This window comes from Copadichromis virginalis, linkage group LG15 (genome assembly GCF_057382275.1).
Source record: "Copadichromis virginalis isolate Kocher_CV1m ecotype Utaka linkage group LG15, C_Virginalis_male_GT1.1, whole genome shotgun sequence".
In the NCBI taxonomy this organism is placed as follows: domain Eukaryota; kingdom Metazoa; phylum Chordata; class Actinopteri; order Cichliformes; family Cichlidae; genus Copadichromis; species Copadichromis virginalis.
Genome location: NC_140632.1, coordinates 24887461 through 24907797, shown reverse-complemented (window position 1 = coordinate 24907797; position 20337 = coordinate 24887461). Strand labels below are relative to the sequence as shown.

The 20337-nt window shown below is 46.1% G+C and overlaps 1 protein-coding gene and 1 pseudogene across 3 annotated transcripts in view; both read right to left on the bottom strand.

Annotated features, from left to right (window-relative positions):
• LOC146692539 (unconventional myosin-VI) overlaps window positions 1-20337 on the bottom strand; it is a 156626-nt gene that overhangs the window by 14243 nt on the left and 122046 nt on the right. For 2 of the 3 annotated variants that reach the window (XM_085432658.1, XM_085432659.1), the window contains exons 28-29: window positions 10596-10756; window positions 3239-3342 (exon numbers count right to left, since the gene is read on the bottom strand). In XM_085432658.1, the coding sequence (XP_085288784.1) occupies window positions 3239-3342; window positions 10596-10756 (265 nt within the window). Of the gene's footprint in view, window positions 1-3238; window positions 3343-6845; window positions 6885-9166; window positions 9215-10392; window positions 10432-10595; window positions 10757-20337 lie in introns of all 3 variants that reach the window. The other variant, XM_085432657.1, reaches the window with a different exon arrangement.
• LOC146692540 (uncharacterized) lies at window positions 16044-19087 on the bottom strand (annotated as a pseudogene).

The following is a 20337-nucleotide window of genomic DNA, read 5'->3' as shown; positions in this document are numbered from 1 at the left end:
ATTAATATTGGCAGATGGACCAACTTTTGTTGATTCCCCCACACACGGCGCTGATGTTCATCTCAACATAATCAATGTAGTGCGCGCGCCCCGAGAGAAGGCAGGCAGCAGCATTAAGCACACATTTCATCTGGACGATTCAGATAAATGACTTCAGTAATATATAAAGAAAGAAAGGAAATAAAGAAAGAAAAACACACACATTCAATTTATCATCCAGAGTGCGAAGGCTAACACCAAGCAATGAGATGCATAATGCACACTAAGTGCTTAGGTAACGCCAGACGAACAAAAAAAACATCCTCCGTTTGTTGAGGCGAGCGGAAACCTCTGCAGAATACGCTGCGTGTCAACAGGCCCTCGACGCTGGACTTTTTTATTCTGCTGCTCGTGATGATCCGTAGCTGTGGACGTGATCGCATCAGTATGCGATCCCCTCCTCTGTCTGGGGAGGTGAGCGGCCTGTTAAACGCTGACCGAGTCATTCTATGTGTTTATATGCGGCCGCCCGCAGGCGACTCTCAGCACATTCATTTCAGAGAAGCCGGCGGGCGTCGACCCTCCTTGTCCCAGTCCTCCACGCTTCCTGCTGCGTGGATAAGGACAGGTGATCTCTGAGGTTAAACTGAGAAAGAAAGAGAGGAAACAGGCGGATATTCTCCTCTTGGCTGTTTTCTTTAAGTTTCACTTTCTTTTATAAGTGAATCAAAATCAAACCAAGGATGAAAGTTTGTTCGTCCACTATCAGAGTCCCCTGATTGGATGTTCCACCTCCTGTACATTGAGATAACGGCTTCAGGGATGGAAGACATGTTTAGATCTTAGATAAAGCAGGAACTGCTTTGTGTATTGATGACAAAAGCTACAATTTTACAGCCGTCCAACTCAGCAGTAACACCTCAAACAGGGTTCTGAGGCTTATTAGACCACTTTCTTCCTATTGTCCAGCTTCTGGTAGCCTGCTGAGGGGCAAAGCCAGCACCTATGGCCTCTTTATCCACCAGTTGGTATGGAAGCTGAAGAAAAACTGGAAGCCTATTAAGTCAAATAATTTCTGAATGGAAATGCCCAAACACCTGAGACAAGCTTTCAGCACCGTGGTGGAGGGATGATGGTTTGGACACCTTCCAGTCACTGAGTGGACCATGAACTGTATATCAAAGTACTCTATAGACACATGAGGCCATCTGTGCCACAGATAAAGCTTGGACCAAACTGGGTCACAGAGAAGAACAATGATCCCAAGCAAAGCAGCAAATCTCCAGGAGAACGGCTGAAAAAGCAAAGAATCAAGGTGCCCCAACAGTCCGAAGTCCAGACCTCAACCTGATTTAAACACTGGTGCAGGACCTTGACAGAACTGGACATAAACAAATCCCTGCAGACCTCAATGAACTGATGCAACACAACATTAAAGGGTAAAAATTTGGCCTTTTATGGTAGAAGAACATTCCTGCTCTTGTCCTTACAGCTAAACCAGCAAATCAGCCAGAGCAGCAGTTAAAACCAGCAGCCTCGCTGCTATCATTACGTAGTAACTGAACATATTCCTTAAAAAAAGACCTATATAGACATATTATATCTGTATTTGTTGCCTTTGGGTCTCTTTCCTGTCTGTGCAGGTCCAAATATGAAATCACACTTTTTTTTCCTCTAACATTTTTAAATTATATAACAACAATTCAATAACAGTCAAATTTGGCACAGGTAACACATTCTACATATTCTGGATAGGATCATCAGCCGCTTTTTAAATGTCAGTGTAAAGGTTGAGTAGGTTCGACACTCTGATATGTTACAGTGATATCACCTCGTACTGAAATTCTTCTGTTTGACAAAGCACCTGCTACAGCTGTGGTATCATCACGATGAGTTTGGCTAAAAGAGTTGTCCTCTGTTCTGCTCGACCGGCAGTTCACTCCCACACGAGAGAAGTGGTCATAAAATGAAGCGGCGTTTACAAAAATAAAATTAAGTGGTGTGGAAAGCGAGCGGTGGCAAACAATTCTGTCAAAGCTGCCCATTTGCTGGAAACAAGAGGAGTGAACTCTTCACTCAGAACAAACAGCCTTTACGACCATTTAGCTATTCTCAGAGCGAGGACAAAGGAAGACCATGGGGTCGATAAAAATAACAGCGGTCTGTCTTCTTAGGGAGTGTGAATACAATCAGCAATTCCCATCAGTGTGCCTGTCATTGCACCGTTAAAGATCAGATTTCTATCCAAGCGCGCTGATAATGGAAAAAAGTTTAAAAATAAAAAATCAAAGAGCTCATCCTCTGAGGAGTATGAACATTCTGAGAAAATTAGGATTTTTCAAGTCTGTCAGTCAAATTGAGCCATTTTAAATATATTTCGCCTCACAGCAGTGCTGGAGAAATGTCTACCGGATCCATTATTAATCCTCTGAGGACCAAGAACAGTGACTTTAAAAAATTTAAGGAGAGTCTGCTCAGTTTCCAGAAGAAGTCCATCACGAAAGTAGCTTTAAAGTACCAGTGAGAACAAAGGAACAGAGAACATCAAATTTAAGGAAAATGTGGACATGAAGCTCTGAGTTTAACATAAAGTTTAGGAATTTTAGAAGACAACAATGGACATTACAGGTTCATTAAAATCTAAAAGGTTCAACCTCTGGGAATATGAATATACACAGTAAATATGTCCATTACATATTAATACTTCAAGGCAAGGTAAAAAAAAAAGGTTATTTATATCATTTACAATCTTAATCTCTAATCTGACAGGCTGAAAAGTTGGAGTTGAAAATCACAGATTTCTGGTGATAAATTATTAAAGAGATCTTATTTTGAAAAGCACTTCTTAAAAGGCAAAGTCTGGACTTGATTCTCTCGACAGAGCAAAATGCACAAGGTCAATGCATGAAACTAATTCAACTTGAATGTGGCACCAGGGTGAAGCTCCCACTGTGTCCAAAATGGGAAAGATTCATCCTTTGGGAACGTTAAGGTACTCAATATGTGTACTGTCAGTTATCTGAATAATTTCCTTGCAGCTGTCAAGCATCAACCTCTGGTAAGTGGTTCATCCTCTGAGAACGTTGACTATCCAATAAAAAAAAAAAATTTAACGAGTGAAAATTTGTCTTTGTAACCCACAATGGCACGTAGAATGTCTAGTTTATGCTTGGGGAAGTGTGGATAGCCATTAAATAATGTCAAACAATTATCTTTATTGGAAAACTATCAGCGCAACAGTAAATAAGAAAACACTCACCACATGAGGTATTGATGGCGTCACGCAGCTCAGCATACTTCCACTTGCTCAGCTCGTACTTCTTGGTGCCCGCAGCCGCCTTGGACGCCTGGACCTGCGGACCTCTAATACAGGAAACAGAAGAAGGATGCAAGAGGTGAGTGACATAGACCCACAGCTGAGAACTGTGGGGGACCGTCAGCAGGTGATCATTTCCACCGACACCACATCGGTGAGTTTACTGAGGGGGTCGCTGTTAGGGTCATTAAAGGACTGTGCCATGCACCCAGTTGGATTCTTCATAGGTTTTCCATCCATCCATGATATAAAAGTCACAAATTTATTAGGGAAGAAAAATTTACGAGTTGTTCTTATTGTGCGTATTAGTCAATTATTTATTTATTTATTGGCCTACATGGTTACCTGCCTCCAATCTACACTGGCCCCTTTACATTGTTTGAGTATCTGACTGGGCAGGTTTCGGGTTGGTTTCTGTTATACGGCTCTTAAACTTCAATCTAGTGTTTCCCAGAAGTCTCTAAGAATTTGAAACGTGATAGCCATCTATAGATGCGAATTGTTTCAGCAACCCAGTGAAGAAATCAAATTATCAAGTCTTTGTTCAACGTACAGGATGGGATCATTTATCTCAATCTTAAAATACTGAGACAAACTTCAGTCATGTTTCAGATTTTAAAAGTCCTGAAAAGAAGCTCTTTGTGAGGAATTCTGGATCAGGTCCATTGAACTGAGGTTATTAGGTTTCTCTAGCTTGTGCAGATATAAGATTAGTTAAAGTGGTGGCTTCAGAGGCAAAGGATGCTGCAGACCTGCAGAACATTCATTTATAAAGACCTGCAATTCTGTAATTAATGGTTTTATTATTATCTGGAACTGATCTGCTAATGTTTCATAGTGTAATCTGTAACTAAGAATGACTTAAGTTGCCAGGTTGTAGAAAAAACCATCCAGCATTAAAGCTTGATTTCCATTTTAGCTTTTGAAAGCCTCCAACGGGCCTGTTCGACCATTAATCTTCAGTAAAGGAGCCGCAGGATATCTGGACCTAAATCCCATTTATAACTGCACACTTGATGGATTATTGCGAGGATCAGATTTTAATGATTTCTTATTAACATTTATAATTTTGGGTCCTGGAGATAAATGATCGCACAGCCCAACAGCGGCATCTCAGAAAAGAAAAATAACGCAGGGGAAGGTTTTCTACATCCAGGCAACTCAAATGTTTTCTTCTTTTTTCTGATGTGTGAAGCATAAGTGGGACGGTTATTGATCATTAATGAAGTTATGGTGTACAGAAGTTTGGTTCATATTTCAACCGTTTGCAGTGAAACATGGCTCACAGCCGCTGGAGCCCGGAGGTGGATATGTTTGCCCAAAGCAATGATGACAAAAACGACTGAATTGATGGAGATGAACGGCCTTAACTTTTGCACAGAAGTGATGACAAACCACGATTTGTTGGCCGGATGTGTTCTATAACGCCTGATTGTGACTTGAATAGTTCATTAGGGTGCATGGAAACACAGTCAGTGACGCATCCCACATAGTAAACTCCACCCAGGTGAAAGTCACCAGGTGAGACAGGAACCAGTTTTCCACGAGGAACAGAAGCAGCGCCACGTTCTTTAAACAGCTGCTGGTTCATTATGAACGTCAGGGTGAGGAGGACTGAGGGTGTCAGACAGCAGCGTTATAAAGAAGGAGAGGACCAGAAGAACAGAAGGTGTGAGTACATCATTAAAATGCATGCTGTTTCAGTCTCTAGGAAGCCACACAGCACCTCCATTGTGTCGGCGTGTGGCCGCCACAGCGTGACGGCTCGCTCTGTTAAATTATGAATGACCGTTTGACAGCAGAGAACAGCGGCTACCCTCCAGCTGCTCGCTCCTCTGCGGCGCTGCTGACAGGCCTGATTAATCCGTGACCTGGATTTGCCCTTTTTAGAACGCCGGGAAGTTGGAGGCGGGACCCCGCTGCTCCTCTAATCCTATTGGATCTCATGTTTAGCCCGAGCTGGGCCTCAGACCCGGGGTTGCTGAGCGTGTTTTCACAAGCACGTGGTGACTTTGGCGTGCTAAGTGGCCAAGCGCTGCAGTCACCTTCTGCCCCTGCTTCCTGTCGCCAATTAACCGCAGACAGGCGAACACGGGAAGCAGGGACTGGCACGGCTTCAGCTGACATCACTCATTCACAGCAGCGGGGATGCTGACAGGAACACGGGCAGAAAACAGCGTATGCTCGCAGTAATCTGACGGGACCGACAGTTTAACCTGCTATAGGTTAAAGGTGGAATAACTCTCTGTGGTGGAGTTTCAGGAGGAAGAATTTGAACTCTAAATCTCTATTAAAGTCATGGCTTTACATTTTTGGGCATTAAATCACTGGAACTCGAGTTGCTCCTTCAAAGGAGCATGTGTTTCAAAGTGTGTTTCAATTGTGTTTCATCTGCAGAGGTAATTACAGAAAAAAGCTGTTTGTGTGGCTGAAGACAAAGATCTGGAACTCTGTACTCCATGCTTTCCAGCATTAGGATCAAAAGGTGTACCACCTGAGCAGCACCTGCCGGAGCACATGCACTGTGTCCTTATCTCATAGGTCCAGGTTTGACTGTGCTCTCAGCTGTTTGCTACGCATCACCCTCCTTTTAACATCCAGTCAGAGACCAAAGAGAAAAACCTTGAAGGAGATTTATTCGGCTCATTCCCAGCTCCATGTTTTTATTCCTGGACTCCAATAGAGCAGCCCTTTGGTTCATCCTCTGTTTGCAACATTTTAGCTCCTCCCACTTTGGGCCAACATTCTTCTGACTGGCTGCCCCTCGTTAGAGAGTAAGTGGGTGGGTTTTCTAACCATATTAGACATATCGCCTCTATAACATCTTGAAGAGACAATATTCAAATTCGAATTTGAATTTAGAAGAAAAAAAACTGTTGGAAATAAAGCATTTGGACCCTGTTTTAAAACAGCGCTTTGAGAGAAAACAAACTACTTTTTATTTGCTTCCAAAAATCCAAAACATCTAAAAAGGTTTTCTTAGTAAATTTATTTTTATTTTTTTAAACTAAAATATTTACATTTCCAAATAAATATTATTATCATTAACATATCAGGACAGTAAAGAAATTTAGATCAAAATCATTTTGTCTCTGAAATGATGAAGTGAACATTTCAACGTTTAAAGCTGAGCTGGACTTTTAATAAGCAGCAGCATAAAATCCTCCACTAACTCTGCATTTTTCTGAAAGTTACAGCTTTTATCTGTAAAATCTTAAAAACAGGAGCAGCTGGAGCCTCTGCGGCGGCCGGGCGATGGAGGCGGGAAATAACAGCTGGGTGACATTTAACGGGCCACGGCGTCCCCGTGTACACGGCCGACTTTCAAAATCACAAAAGAAAAATAAATCATGTTCTTTACAGTGGAGGCTAAATAGTTATTATTAACCCTGTAATCAACACTGCTCAATTTACTTTTGATCATCAACAATCAAAAAATGATTCAGTTTTAGTTTTTGTTCAATTCTCATTAAAATTTTCTATTAACTTTGATCAAAGAGTGAGTTGATTGGTCATTGAGGTGTGATCCACATAGAGTGTTTCTACCCACCGAGCCAGAAGTTCGGACATTTCCCTCGCCATTTCCTCCCTAAAAAGCACGATGTTAGGATAAACTGTTAGTATGCTGCCGAGACATTTACTACAAAATACTTCATCACCATCTTTTTCACTAAACAGGGACAGCAGGTAAGTGAAAGGAAAACAAAGAGAGGGTTAAAAATGAAGAAGAAGAAGAAGGAAAAACAGAAGTTGGTGTTCATGCACTTCGATTTTTAAACAGCTGAAACTACAACACGACAACACTTGTTCACACTTCTCGTAACTTCACAGATGATCAGAAACGGAGGAGAAGCTCATGCTACAGTCACACTGTGTGCAGTGATCATGTGATCTCGATGCCTTTAAAGACCGGGAGCAGGTCTGCAACCACTCAACAGTCAGTCTGCTATTGGTCTGGAACTGAATGTGGTCATGTGATCAATAATAACTGGGATAAATCTGGGAATATCGCAAGTCTGTTGCTGTTTGCATACACAGAAATTCAATTCTGCTGCTTTCACACAGGAACATAAACATCCGAGTGGAGTCTTCTGTCGTTGCACACAGCAACCATCTAAAATCCTTCTTAAACTGGTCTAAGAGTGACAAACCGGTATCGGTTGGAGACATTACTGGCTACAAGCGAAAGATCCCGTGAGAAGACGGGAGGAGCATGTAATGTAAAAACTAGCAAATCGAACATGCAGAGCTACCTGCTGGGCGACGCCGCTGAATGAAGGAGCAGCTAAAGGTAGCTTTCTGTTTGGAGACAGGTCGACTCCCATTAGGCTGAGACATCAGAGACCTCAGCTTCGACCAATTCTTTGTGGTATTTTCACTCTAGTGTGACGGAGACGTTACTTGTCCTGTTTGTTACAATTAAACTTTCTTTTTGTCCACGTTATAAAAAAGGTCCCTACGGTGCCGCCCACAGCTCGGCTTTCTGACTGCAGAAGCTCTGAAGCCTGCGAGCCTGCAGACCTCCACCTTCATCTGATAATTCTTCTCATTACCAACATGATAAGCTTGTGCACGGACGACCTCGTTCACTTCAGAAACATGTATTCATTATGTCGTCTCTGGTCACACGTTTAATGGTCCGAGCCTCCTCCTGCGTGCGAGCCATTAACAACGCTCCTGTGATGTTTACACGAGTCCTTATTAGGCATTAAACAGAGGAAGGTGAAATCAGGGAGGAAGCAGCTGCTGTAGTTAAAAGAAAGCAAAAAAAGGTGCAGCGGGCGTCATTATGCGGCCGCTGAGCCATTAACTAAACGCTGTCACGCTGAGTCCAGAGGTTCAACTGGCAACAAATCAGAGGCCATGACAGTGACGCCTGCACTTCCTTCCTACTCAGGTGCCCTGGAGCCATGAGAAGATGAGCTTAGCTTAGAAAATAAATGACTTAACTTCACAGTTATTGAGCATGAAACATGATGCGGACTGCCAGTACAGCTGCTCTGAATCAAAACGCACACAGCCGACACATTTAAGAGAATTTAAACTTCCAGAAGACAAAAGGAGAGAAACAGGAAGTCAGGTGAGAGGAATGGGAGGAAGGAGGCAAGGATGCCAAAAGAAAGGAGGTGAGGGAAAGGAAAGAGTACATGTTTAAGTTCATAACTGACACTTTAATGTCTTTCATTTGGATCTATGAGCTCTGACACAGACTGATGTGTAGAAACAACCACATACAGGGCCTTTAACTCACTCGCTCTTCTCCAGACATCTCAGGCTGTAAATCAGCTGTTTTCTCACACAGTGAGGTCAGGCGTGTTTACGCACTCACGCTTTTTGTACGTTTTTGTAGGTGTTAAGTACTTAAAGAAAGACATCCTCCAAGTTTTATTCTTTTAAAGTCATATTTTTATGTCCAGATCAACCTGAGATAAAACTGATCATGGCAGCCCTGCTCAGAGGTTTCAATGTCTGCCTTTGATTCTTTTGTCTGAATGTCTGTGATGACTCTTTTCTTCAAATCTACATCTTTAACACTGATGCATGTGCAGGTTTTACTCGGTGATGTGGAGAACAGAACCCGAACAGAGAGGCATGGTCTACGTGGCCGATCCACCCGCAGTGCAAAGCTCTGTGACGCAGCGCTCTAGGGAGGTCAAACAGTTTGATGTAGCCACTAACAAAGCCGAGTCACGGCGTGAAGCATCAATTTCAACTTTCAGAGAGACGTGTCGCTTCAGGCTAAGTGAGAAGAGTGATCGAGGCCAAGGCTACACCGAGTGCTTTATGTCTGGATTCGCCGCTGTGAGCGCACGGCGGCGTCGCACGGTGCCCTGAAGCTGTCTGAGGCGTGTGGTGTGACAGGAAACCTACATGGTCAAGCTCTTGAGCTTTGGGGAGGCAGCAGCAGCGGCGGCAGCGCTGTAAACAGAGGATTACAGGATTATAACGGAGCAGCAGAGCACAACATAACAAAGCAATCAGGGAGGCGAAGGTGATTCCTTCCCCCGAGGCTCATCAGGAAATCATTCTCCTTCCAAATTGTGATCTGAGGACAGGCCTCAGATTCATCAAACTCCTGAAAGTCACACCTGAAGGAAAACTAATCTGGACTAAAGCCTGCTTTCAGATGCATCTTGATGATCTGGAGGTGAAGTAGAGGTGGGGCTAGAGAGCAGAGATTTTTGCACATTTAAGTTTTCGTTTCTTTTTTTGTACAGAAGATTAAAATCACCTGAATTACCTCTCGATGTTTTATTTCATCTACGCTGCAATAACTAGCAGACTGACCTCAGCTGGCTGTGAAAGCCACTTCCAAATCAATTCTCCAGTTAACCTTTGACCTCTGATCCGTGTATAAAGGGTGACTTATTCCTGAAATGTTACTGCACTGAAAGTTAAAGTCTGAAATTGAACCACATGACTGCAGATCTTCAGCGATGAGCGACGTGTTTCTGTAAGAATCTTTGTGACCAACGTGGCAGCTTTTTTAAAATTATCCTTTAAACGTGTGAGTTCTTAAAATGTTATTATTTTGTGCATTAAAAAAAATGAGCTGAAGCTTCTGCTTTTTTCCCCCTTTGTTTGGTAATTATTAACGTTTCTTTTGATTTCTTTTATTTAAAACTGTCTAACATCAAATATAAATATCAGTATATATCAATGAAAATACACCAATATTACTTATTTATTAAAAGTAATAACACTTAGCGTTTCCAGGTTTATAGCTTTTGAATTATTTAATTACAGAGTATGGATCCTAGTATAGATCTAGGGGTGCATGTTTGGAGTATTTTACTTCTACTTTGTCTCTTTCTATGGCTGTAAGGTCGTAACCCTCAGAAGTCTGATAAACCTGAGCCTGGATCGAGTTTCTGGTGGGTGAGAATCAAACCTGGTGCTCATATCTGGATTTAAATGTAAGTTAATAAAAGTCACTGTGTTCAAACTGATGCATCCGTTAGCTGGAATCAGAGGGCAGAGCCGGGCTGGCAGATTGTTACAGCATGCAGAGGGTTTGTTATGGTTTGAAAGGTCAAAGGTCAGGTGTGTGGGAGTGAGGGGGTTAAATTAAAGGGTTAAGAATCGACGGGTCTTACGCTGATCGCTCTGGGGACGATGGAACTGAGGAGCCGTTACTGAGAGGAAAAAACAAACAAAAAGAAAACAAAGAAGAAGAAAATGATTAAACTCAGGATCAGAGGGAAACGATGGTTTCTCCAGGACGAGTCCGAGCGGCATTCAAAGACGTCTCCGTCCCGTGAAGACGCGTCGCAGAGGGTCTCCTTAAACTCAGGCTTACCTGCGCAGGCCCGAGTCGTTGGCCACCTCCTCGGGGATGAGCTCAGCCTCGCTCTGGGCGATCCTCAGCGCCAGCTCCCTGTCCCTCCTCTCCTGCTCCAGAACAGCCTGCCGAGCGGCCTCCTCCTCACGCTCCGCCTGCAGCTGCAGCTCCATCTCCATCTGCACACACACCGAGCACACACACACGCTCTCGTTCAGTCGCAGCACACCTGGCGCATCTCCGCCGCAGTTAACATATGTTCACGACTGGAAGTGCTGCTGTAGCCAGCTTTCAGTTCACTTTCTGAACGCTCCCACTTTGTCAACCATCTGCTGGTACGAACATGTCTGCCAGCTTCGTTGCGGCACGGCTGGCGTGCGATGCTGCATCAGCGCAGGAAGGTTCAGCTGCTCATGCGTGCAAACGCTTTCAGCTGCAAAACATCAGAAAAACTGCAGCAGCACACAAAACGACTAATTGCTACGTTCACCTGGTGAGGAGACGGGACTCTTAGAGATCAGGATAGACGCCATCTGATGTCACAGTGTGGCGACGTCAGATGGCTTGACAGGATGGAGTAAGGCGGAGGCTCATGCAGTTACAGTGCTGAAGGTAAATATGCAGCGGTGACACAAACGCTAATAGATCTCAGCTTCAGTACTTTATTCCGCTCGTGTCAGCAAACATGCCGACTTTTCATCAGAGACTTCTCTGATGAACCAGAATCCTCTGGTTGATTTTCATGGTTTCACTGCAGCTTGGAGACTATTTTGAGAGTGTTTGCAGACCAGGTTCATACAAACTACATATGATTCTGGCAACTTGCTGGTTTTTGCAACTGATTTCACCGAGCAACCTCCAGCCACTTGCCACTGACAAGCAGGATGCGAATTTCAGAGTCGTGTCATTCCAATGCTGAATAATAATGAAAAAAGTAGCATTGACAAAAACCTACAGGAAACCACTTCCTGCTCACACCAACAAACATGCTAACATTTAGGCCTTCTGGCCTTCATCACAGCTCCTCTGAAGCATCTCTGACAAATCCAGTTTCAGGTCTTCTCATCCAACATTCCCATTATTCCAGAGTTTTTCTGTGCATCTCCTGGTTTTGCAGTTTCTCCCAGATATCCTCCATCTGCATGAGCCTGAAACTTGCTGGAAAACGTGCCTCAGTGAGTTTTGTCTGCACAGACACGCTGAGACGCTGCATTCATTCAGCTGTGTGCTGTCAAAACACAGAACGAGGAAAACAAACACGAATCGAGCTGTGTGCCGCTCTGTGGGTGCGTCAAACATAGGTTTTCTTTTTTTTGTGTTCAGTTAATAATAAAAATAATAATCAGTTCAAGCTTCCAGAATGAATAACTCATTATCGAAAAGTTGTAAAAAACAAACAAACAAAAAACCTACAAACAACGCCTGTTTTTAATCACAGACGATTTTCATCAAACCTGTCCGAGCTCGTCCATCAGGACACTCTGAACACGTCTGCAGGGAAACAGGATTTAGATGGCACAGCGTCACCAAAATGATTTCATACATCGCCGGCCTCCTGCAGGTTAGCACAGGATTGCAATTTTATTGAAAAACTATGGAAAAATATTTAAATCATTAAAATAATGACTGCTTTTAGTCTTTTTGCTGTAACATCAAACCAAAGCAAATTATTTTTACATTTATAGAGTTTATTTCGATTCCTTAGTGCATGTTCATCTTTTTTAGCTCCTTTTATTTCTAATAATCAAAATAAATTTTATTTGGTCATCATTGATTCACTGAAGCCATTCTGACGTATGTGTGGGCAAACCTTCCCAATCTTCAGAAGAAAGATGATGTCATCTTCTCCTGATTGGACGATCATTATGAAGCTTTGATTAATCAGGCAGCCGTTCGTATCACTGCTCAATGCTAACACAGTCCAATAATCACTGACTGAGCTGCTCATTAAAGCAGGAACAAGGGGTGGCAAACGAGGGGCGGCGCTAAACTGGATGATTAATGCTCTGGCTTCCATTTTCCATCATGAATCAAGGGAAACGGCTCCTTGACTGGCTAAGGAAGGTCGCAGGGATCTGAAGGCCATCACTTCATTAACTGAAGTTCATCTTTCTTTAAGATGTGGACGAATTCTTTAGCCTTCACGTTTTCCATGCGGTAACTCCTCTGTGAGGCCACGTCGCAGTGCAGCAAGTTTTGTTCACATGAGACCACTCCAGGAATATTCTGAGTTTAGCAGCTGCAGATTTATCCGCAATACTCATTTTAATTTATTACACAGCTGCCTTTTGTTTATGTTCCTGCTTCATGGTGAAACATTTGAAGGTTTGGAGCCAACAGACCTCAGCTGGATTTTTAAATGCGAATTCAGTCGTCAGCTGCTTCAGGGACAAGTTGGATTTAAGAGTACTCCACATGCTGTTTTTAAAAAAAAAAAGTTTTAGTGTTTTTCAGTCTGTTTGTTTTGGACCGATTAAAGTGCACACCTGGAGAAAAACCTGAGGAGCTGCAGTGGAGAGGCCGATGTCTCTGTTGCTGAAAAATGAAGCCAACACTGAAACAACAAAAGGTGCAGTTTCTCTAATGTCCACTTGAGGCTCCAGCAGCGAGTCCCACGTTAGCATGTTCAGCATTACAGCAGAAATAAAAAGGTTCACAGCCTGCTGTAAAAATCAGCTTCAGCCTCTGTGGATCGTTTCCTCCTGTCTCACAAACCTCCAAGGGTTTGCTTTTTTAGAAATCACCTATTTAAACCACACACATCATCAGTGCCCGGCTCATATTGCATATAAGCAACAACAAAAACAGAAGAAAAGTCTGTGACTGAGTTTATGATGTGTGTGTATGAAAAAACACAGATTTAAGTCAACTTACTTCTGATTGGCTGCCCGTCATAAAAACAAGGTTTGAACAGCAGGTGGGTGGAGTTTCAAGGTCACTGCCTGTACAATGACACATCTGATTTGATCCACTGCATGCAAGTTTGACCAAATTCTGACCAACAGCAGAGGAGCAGCAGTGATCTCTGTGGACGGAGGATGGACGCCTCGCTGTGTCGAGCTCATCGATCCTTTGACCAGCTGAGCTAAGAACAGTGACACAATGGCTGAATGAGGAGCAGAATGTGCTGCAGTAAGACCCCTTTGATTTGACTCTGATGGGTCATGTGATCTCAGCATGTCACTTCTAAACGCTTCACATTCAGATTGACGACCCAAACTTCACAGCGTAGAGGATCCTGAGGCCCGATAAACTCGGCAGCGCGACTCGTGAAAATTCTGAGCATTGCGAACGTGCTGAGAAGCCCAACAGCTCCAAGTTGATGGAAGTGCAGCAGATTTGTGGGTAAACCAGCCCAGGGGATCTGGGCTGCCAGCCAACAGCTTTGATCTGAACAGCTGCCGAAATCTGCACTTGATCCGGGCCAGGTCGACGCCCCGGGGACCCGAAGGCACCAGCCGCCACGGCAACAGATGGGCCAAACGGAGATGTGCTAAATGATAAACATAAAACCCTGTGACCATAAAACCCGCTATCACTCTCTCTCTCTCACACTCACACACACACACACACACACACACACACACACACACACACACCATCTGCAGAGAGCGCGAGTATCAAAGAGCAGATTTTGAAACCTGCACAGTCTGAAAACACATGACGCACATGTTTGAAGCGTCACAGCCGCCTTTAAAAGCACGTCTGACCCACCTGCAGCCTCGCTGACTCCGCCACACCAACAGTTTCGGTCACAGAGAATAAAATTTTCCTCCGCGATGTCAGCCATTGCTTTGGACATTTTAAAGCTTCAACATTAGCTTGAAGACATCAAATTCAGGGATTTCAGTTAGCTACAGCCACCTGTCAGTCAACTGACAGGTATCTGCTGGGATTAAATCAGGATTTCTCCCGCTGGTCTTCTGCAACTTCCTGTCTGCTTCACCAGAGTCTGTAACCCACTTTATTCTCATTCATATTCAAAACCAAAAGAACGACCACGAGACATTGGCTGCTTTTTCTTCTTTTAAGTTTTAGTGCTTCTTCTCTTCATCCTGTATGCTGCATGCAGGGTTTTGTAAAGCGTTGTGGGACGTGTGCGTGTTAGCGATGTTACATAAACACATTCTGGTTTCTTGCTCTGCTTCGGAACATCAAATCTTTATGATTTCAACAAAGCTACACCCTGATAAATGTTTTAATCTACAAAAGGCTATTCAGCTTGGTACAAGCGTGGCTCTTCATGCAGTATTGCCTCATTCTGCAGCTGTTTGCTCACACAGAGCGACTTCAGCTCCTCTGCTAACTCGACAAAAACCACAGCTGTTAAGTTCGTCCAATAATTAATGCTGCAGTTCATTTAGTGGCCACTCGGGGCTCCAGAAGTGACTCTGAAGCAGTTAAATGTACTAATAAACCATCCAGGAAGTCTGTGCTCGAGGATATTATCTTTTCCCAATCAGCAGATATCTCTGCGACGCAGTGTGTCCACCAAGTTAACCAGCCTTAGCTGATAACTTGATAACTTCACCCTCTCACTCAAACATAGTCATTAATGGTTTCATATGTCAACGGCCATTCAGAGTGTGTGCTTTTGTGACAGAGAGTGGTGGTGACAAGGAGGCAAAGATAAAAATCCGCTATTTGCAGACAACCCGGTTCATCACTTGCTTTTTTAATGCTTTAATAATTAACACGTCAGCCTCAATTGCACCTAAAGTGGGACTAAACTAGCTCGAAACCCCTAAAACTCCTAAACCGCGCTGAGCTGATCTTAGTGAACATCCTCTCTGTGACACAGAAAGACAGAGAGGACCATTAGAGAGTGTGATGGAGAGAGATGAAGAGCAGCCGGGTTCCTGCCAGAACAGCCAGAAATGGATTAGAGCAAAAACAGAGCTCCACAGGAGGGATTTCAGGGCTGTAACTCAGCCGTACGGCAAAGACAAATCTGTGAGGATGGAGACACAAAAGCTCCGAGCACACAAAACTGCTTCACATCAAGCCCGACTGCTGGCCTTAATTTAAACCGGAGAAACATTATCTGCAGACATTTGGTGAGTACACCCGAAACATAACCTTGTTTCTCTCTCACAGAGAGTAACTTAAGGTTATGTATATAACCCCGGTTCTCTGAGTAGCATGAGTGAGTGTCTCACTATGGGAACGCCTCCTGCGTGACCTCATCAGAAGCTCAAATACCATTACGGTATTTGAGTGACGCCCATTTCAGGAGGGGCCAGTGCCTCCCTATATAATAGGCTGACATAGCGTCAGATGTCATTCAAAACAAGCCCACCTCTTCCTCGCTTCCATAGCAAGGAGGGCGGTCTGGTGAGACACTCACTCATGCTACTCAGAGAACCGGGGTTATATACATAACCTTAAGTTCTCTTTCATAGCATTCGTTTCGTGTCTCACTATGGGAGAAATACTGACTCCCGGATTGCCAAACATGCCTGTTAAGAAGACAACTGTCCCCAACAGCACTTCACAGGGGAGAGGCCCCCACCCGGGAAGAACCTGCACTGAGGACTGAATGTGCTAGGTTAGGTGCTGTCACATCTAACCTGTAAAACCTAGCAAATGTATGAGGTGAGGTCCAGCATGCAGCTGCACACACCTCCTGAATAGAAACTCCCCTAAAGAGAGCCCATGAGGTTGCCAGACCTCTAGTGGAATGCGCACGTAAGCCAGCAGGGGGCTGAAGGCCCCTGCTAGTATAGGCCAGGGCAATTGCTCCTACTATCCAATGGGAGAGGCGCTGTTTAGACACAGGCTTTCCCATATGTGGTTTAGCCCAGGACACGAACAGCTGGTCACTTCGTCTGACACTCTGGGTTCGGTCCATGTAAATGCGCAGAGCACGGACTGGACACAAGGTATGCAGCCGCTGTTGCTCCTCTGAGGAGAAAGGCGGTGGGCAAAAGGCCGGCAGTTCCATAGGGGAACATGTGCCGACAACCTTCGGGACAAAGGCAGGGTTGAGCCGCATACTGACCCTCGTATTATCCGAGGAGAACTGAATGCATGACTGATGCACTGAGAGAGCGTGGATCTCTCCCACACGTTTAGCAGAAGCTAAAGCAATTAATAGAGCCGTCTTCAAGGACAGAAATTTTAACCCAACCTGTTCCAGGGGTTCAAATTGGCAACAGGAGAGCACAGCCAATGCTGTGGGAAGGTCCCACGATGGAGCCAACGGCCATGACGTAGGCAATTTACGCCGTGCACCCTTCATGAAACGGCATATTAAGGGATGCTGGCCAACAGTCTTCCCCTCAAAACCAATATGACAGGCCGAAATTGCTGCCAAATACACCTTGATGGTGGAGAAGGCTTTACCCTTATCAATCAGGTCCTGAAGAAATGACAGAATCACAGCCACAGAGCACTGAAAAGGGATGGCCTGTGATTCTAAGCACCAGCTCACGGGCACTCACGGGCCAAGCCCATAGAGCTAGCCTCTCTGGGTGGGGGTGGAATATTTCCCCCTGTGCCTGAGACAGGAGGTCTCTGCGTAGTGGTAACGGCCAAGCTGGGCCGCACAGCTGCTGAAAAATCTCCGCCAGCCAGTGCTTCCCTGGCCAGTGCGGGGCCAGGGAAGCACTGGCTGGCGGAGATTTTTCAGGATCATATAGTGACTTCTCTCCCTCACTCTGGCCAGAGTTGGAGAAATGAGGGCCACTGGGGGAAAAACATAGAGGAGGGTTCTCGGCCACTCATGAGCTAGAGCATCCACCCCGAGTGGAGCTCTCTGATCGTGCAGCGAGTAAAACAGGGGACACTGAGCATTCGCCCTGGATGCATAAACATCCACGGTCGCCTGACCGAATCGCAGCCAGATCTGCTTCACCACCTCTGGGTGAAGCTACCAGTCCCCATACAGCGGGTTGCCCCTGGAGAGAAGATCTGCTCCAAAGTTCAAGATCCCCGGCACGTGAGTTGCTCTCAGTGACAGCAGGTGGACACTGCTCCAGACTGTCAGTCTGTGTGCCAGTGTGTGTAACTTAGGGGACCCCAGACCGCCCTGTCTGTTGATGTAGGCCACAACGGTGGAATTGTCCGACCTCACTAAAACATGATGACCTCTCAGCCAAGGGAGAAAGTGTTTTAGTGACAGGTGAACCACCAGCAGTTCCAGACAGTTTATGTGGGTGGAGCGCATGTGAGGGCCCAATTCCCCATTCACTGTTCTGCTCTCGTGGGTGGCCCCCCAGCCCGAAAGAGAGGCATCTGTGGAAATCATCTTCCTGGCTGAAACTGCCCCCATGGCAACGCCCTGAGACAAGAAACCTGGCCACTTCCACTCGCGGAGAGCGAGTGAACAGTCTGCAGAGACTCTCACGCGACGGTGACCGTCTCGGTGAGGGTCCAGTCCCCGCGAGCCCACCCAGCGCTGAAAGCCTCTCATGTGCAGGTGTCCCAGTGTTATCGCCACTAGAGAAGAAGCCATCAGACCGAGCAGCCTCTGGCACTGTTTGAGGGTCACTGTGTTGCCTCTGCGAAACAGTGCTAGGAATGACTGTATGGCCGCTGTTCTCTCCGGCGACAGAAAAGCCCTCACCCAAAGGGAGTCTAGGCTGAGCCCTATGAAAGTAATGCGTCAATGTGCTCTTTTCCACGTTTACCTGGAAACCCAAACTCTCCAGATGGTGTATGAGAGCATTTGTGTGACAAGTCGCTCCCTGGCGGGTTAGGGCTGCCACCAGCCAATCGTCGATGTATGTGGCCACCTGAATGCCCTTTTTCCTGAGCGGGGCCACTGCTGCCTCAGTGCATTTCACAAACACCCTTGGGCTCAGTGAGAGACCAAAAGGCAGGACTACAAACTCGTATGCCATCCCCTGGAAAGCAAATCTCAGATACTTTCGGTGTGGGGGATATATGGGGATGTGGAAATAAGCATTCCTCAGGTCGATTGATGTGAACCAGTCGCCCGCTCGTACAAACCGTAGCAGCGAGGCGTGCGTCAACATCCTGAACTTGTATGTCCTCAAATGCCGGTTCAGGGCACGGAGATCCAGAATGGCTCTCATCCCCCTTCCCCCTTTCTTTGGCACAAGGAAATACCTTGAATAAAATCCGCTGTGCATTTCCTCGGGAGGGACAACTCTTATAGCTCCTTTGTCTCTCAAGGTGGAAATTTCCTCCAGGAGAAAACTGGCAGACTCACCCAGAGCACGAGAGTAAACGATTTCTTTGAAATGTGGTGGAGCGACACTGAATTGCAGCCTGTAGCCCTTTTTCAATGTCCTCAGCACCCATGCTGACTGAGTGCAGGTGGCCCAGCTCTTCATGTGGAGAGACAGAGCACTCACTGGCCACTCCACCGAATATGGCGTTTTGGCGCCCCCTTGTGGTCGCAGCGCGAAACATACGCCATTTCGGTGTCCCATCACCTCTGTCACAGGCGAGCGAGGTGACGGGCTCATCTGCATCATCACAGCCGTGGAAACGCGAGTCTCCACGGGCTGCGTTATGGCAGACGGTGCTCTGTTTTTCAGCATGTTTGATTTTTTCATGTGTTTTGCAACACTCGATGGCTAACTGCCTGGATGCACGTGTCGGGGCTTTTTTAATACAGAATGCATGAGAGAAGTGCTCGTGAAACAACACTGCGAACTTTGGCTCTCTTTCCCTCTGGCGGGTCTGGTGACAGGAACGCCGGCCCGAGTCAAGCACTCTGTGTGGAACATGTCCCGTTGAACTTGCTCTGGAACGGAGCTGGGAGGCGGCAGGGCGGCCCATGAAGGGGAGAAACTGGGTTCGCTCCCGCCTAGAGGAGAGGCTGTCAGGCCGGCCACTTCTTCCTCCTTACGATCGCGGCAGCGGGGGGAGGAGGAGGAGGGGCCGCTTGAGGTCTGGCCTGGGGAGACTGCTTCTGAGTCCATGGATTCTTAGGGGCCCCGGCAGCCTGGGGGGCAGCCTGGGGGCTGCCTGCGTCTTAGGCACTTTGGGAATCCTGAAAGCGGGGACCGGGCGAGACGCTGCCTGCGCGAATGACTGGCGCGGCGCTGCTGGGGTGGCGTGCAGGGCCCTCCTCGGCAGGCAGAGTTTCAGAGCCTCATCATCTCTCTTTTTCTCCTCACATGTCTTCTGCATGGATGTAAAAGCTGCACCGAAGAGACCGTGAGGGACGACAGGGGTGTTGAGGAGTTCCTCTTTTTCCTTGGTCGTCAGGTTGGTGAGCCCGAGCCAGCGTGCTAGCTCCTGAAGAACCATGAGGCCCATGGCTCTCCCAGTAGCCTGTATGGCTATCTTGTGGAGGCGGAGGACGTGGTCAGTTATAACGCAGATTTCTTCCCACACTGTGGTATCTGGGTTAGCTGTCATGTCCTCTTCTAGCTCAGCTTGGTAATCCATTAGCATAGAAGAGGCGTTGTTGGCTCTTACCGACAGAGCCGCTGCTTTGTAGCACTTATCTGTAAGGCTAGACTGGAAGCGGTCTGTTTTGGAGGGGAGAGATGGAGCCGATGAGTACAGAGACGTCTTCGGGTGAAGATGGCTCGCCACCAACGGCTCCACTTGTGGCATCTGGCGGAGGCCGATAGACTCCATCCCCTCACAATCCAGCAGGGAGCTCCCCACGATGGGGTGTTTCTCGCTGTAAGGTTTTGCTGTCCACGTCACCGCTATTTCATCGAGTAGCTCAGGGAAAACAGGCAACACATGCTTCCCCGTCTTTTTCGCCTTCGGCAATTTCTTACCGTCAAAACGAGACTTTACAACCTCTGTTTGTATGGCGGGCCACGGGATA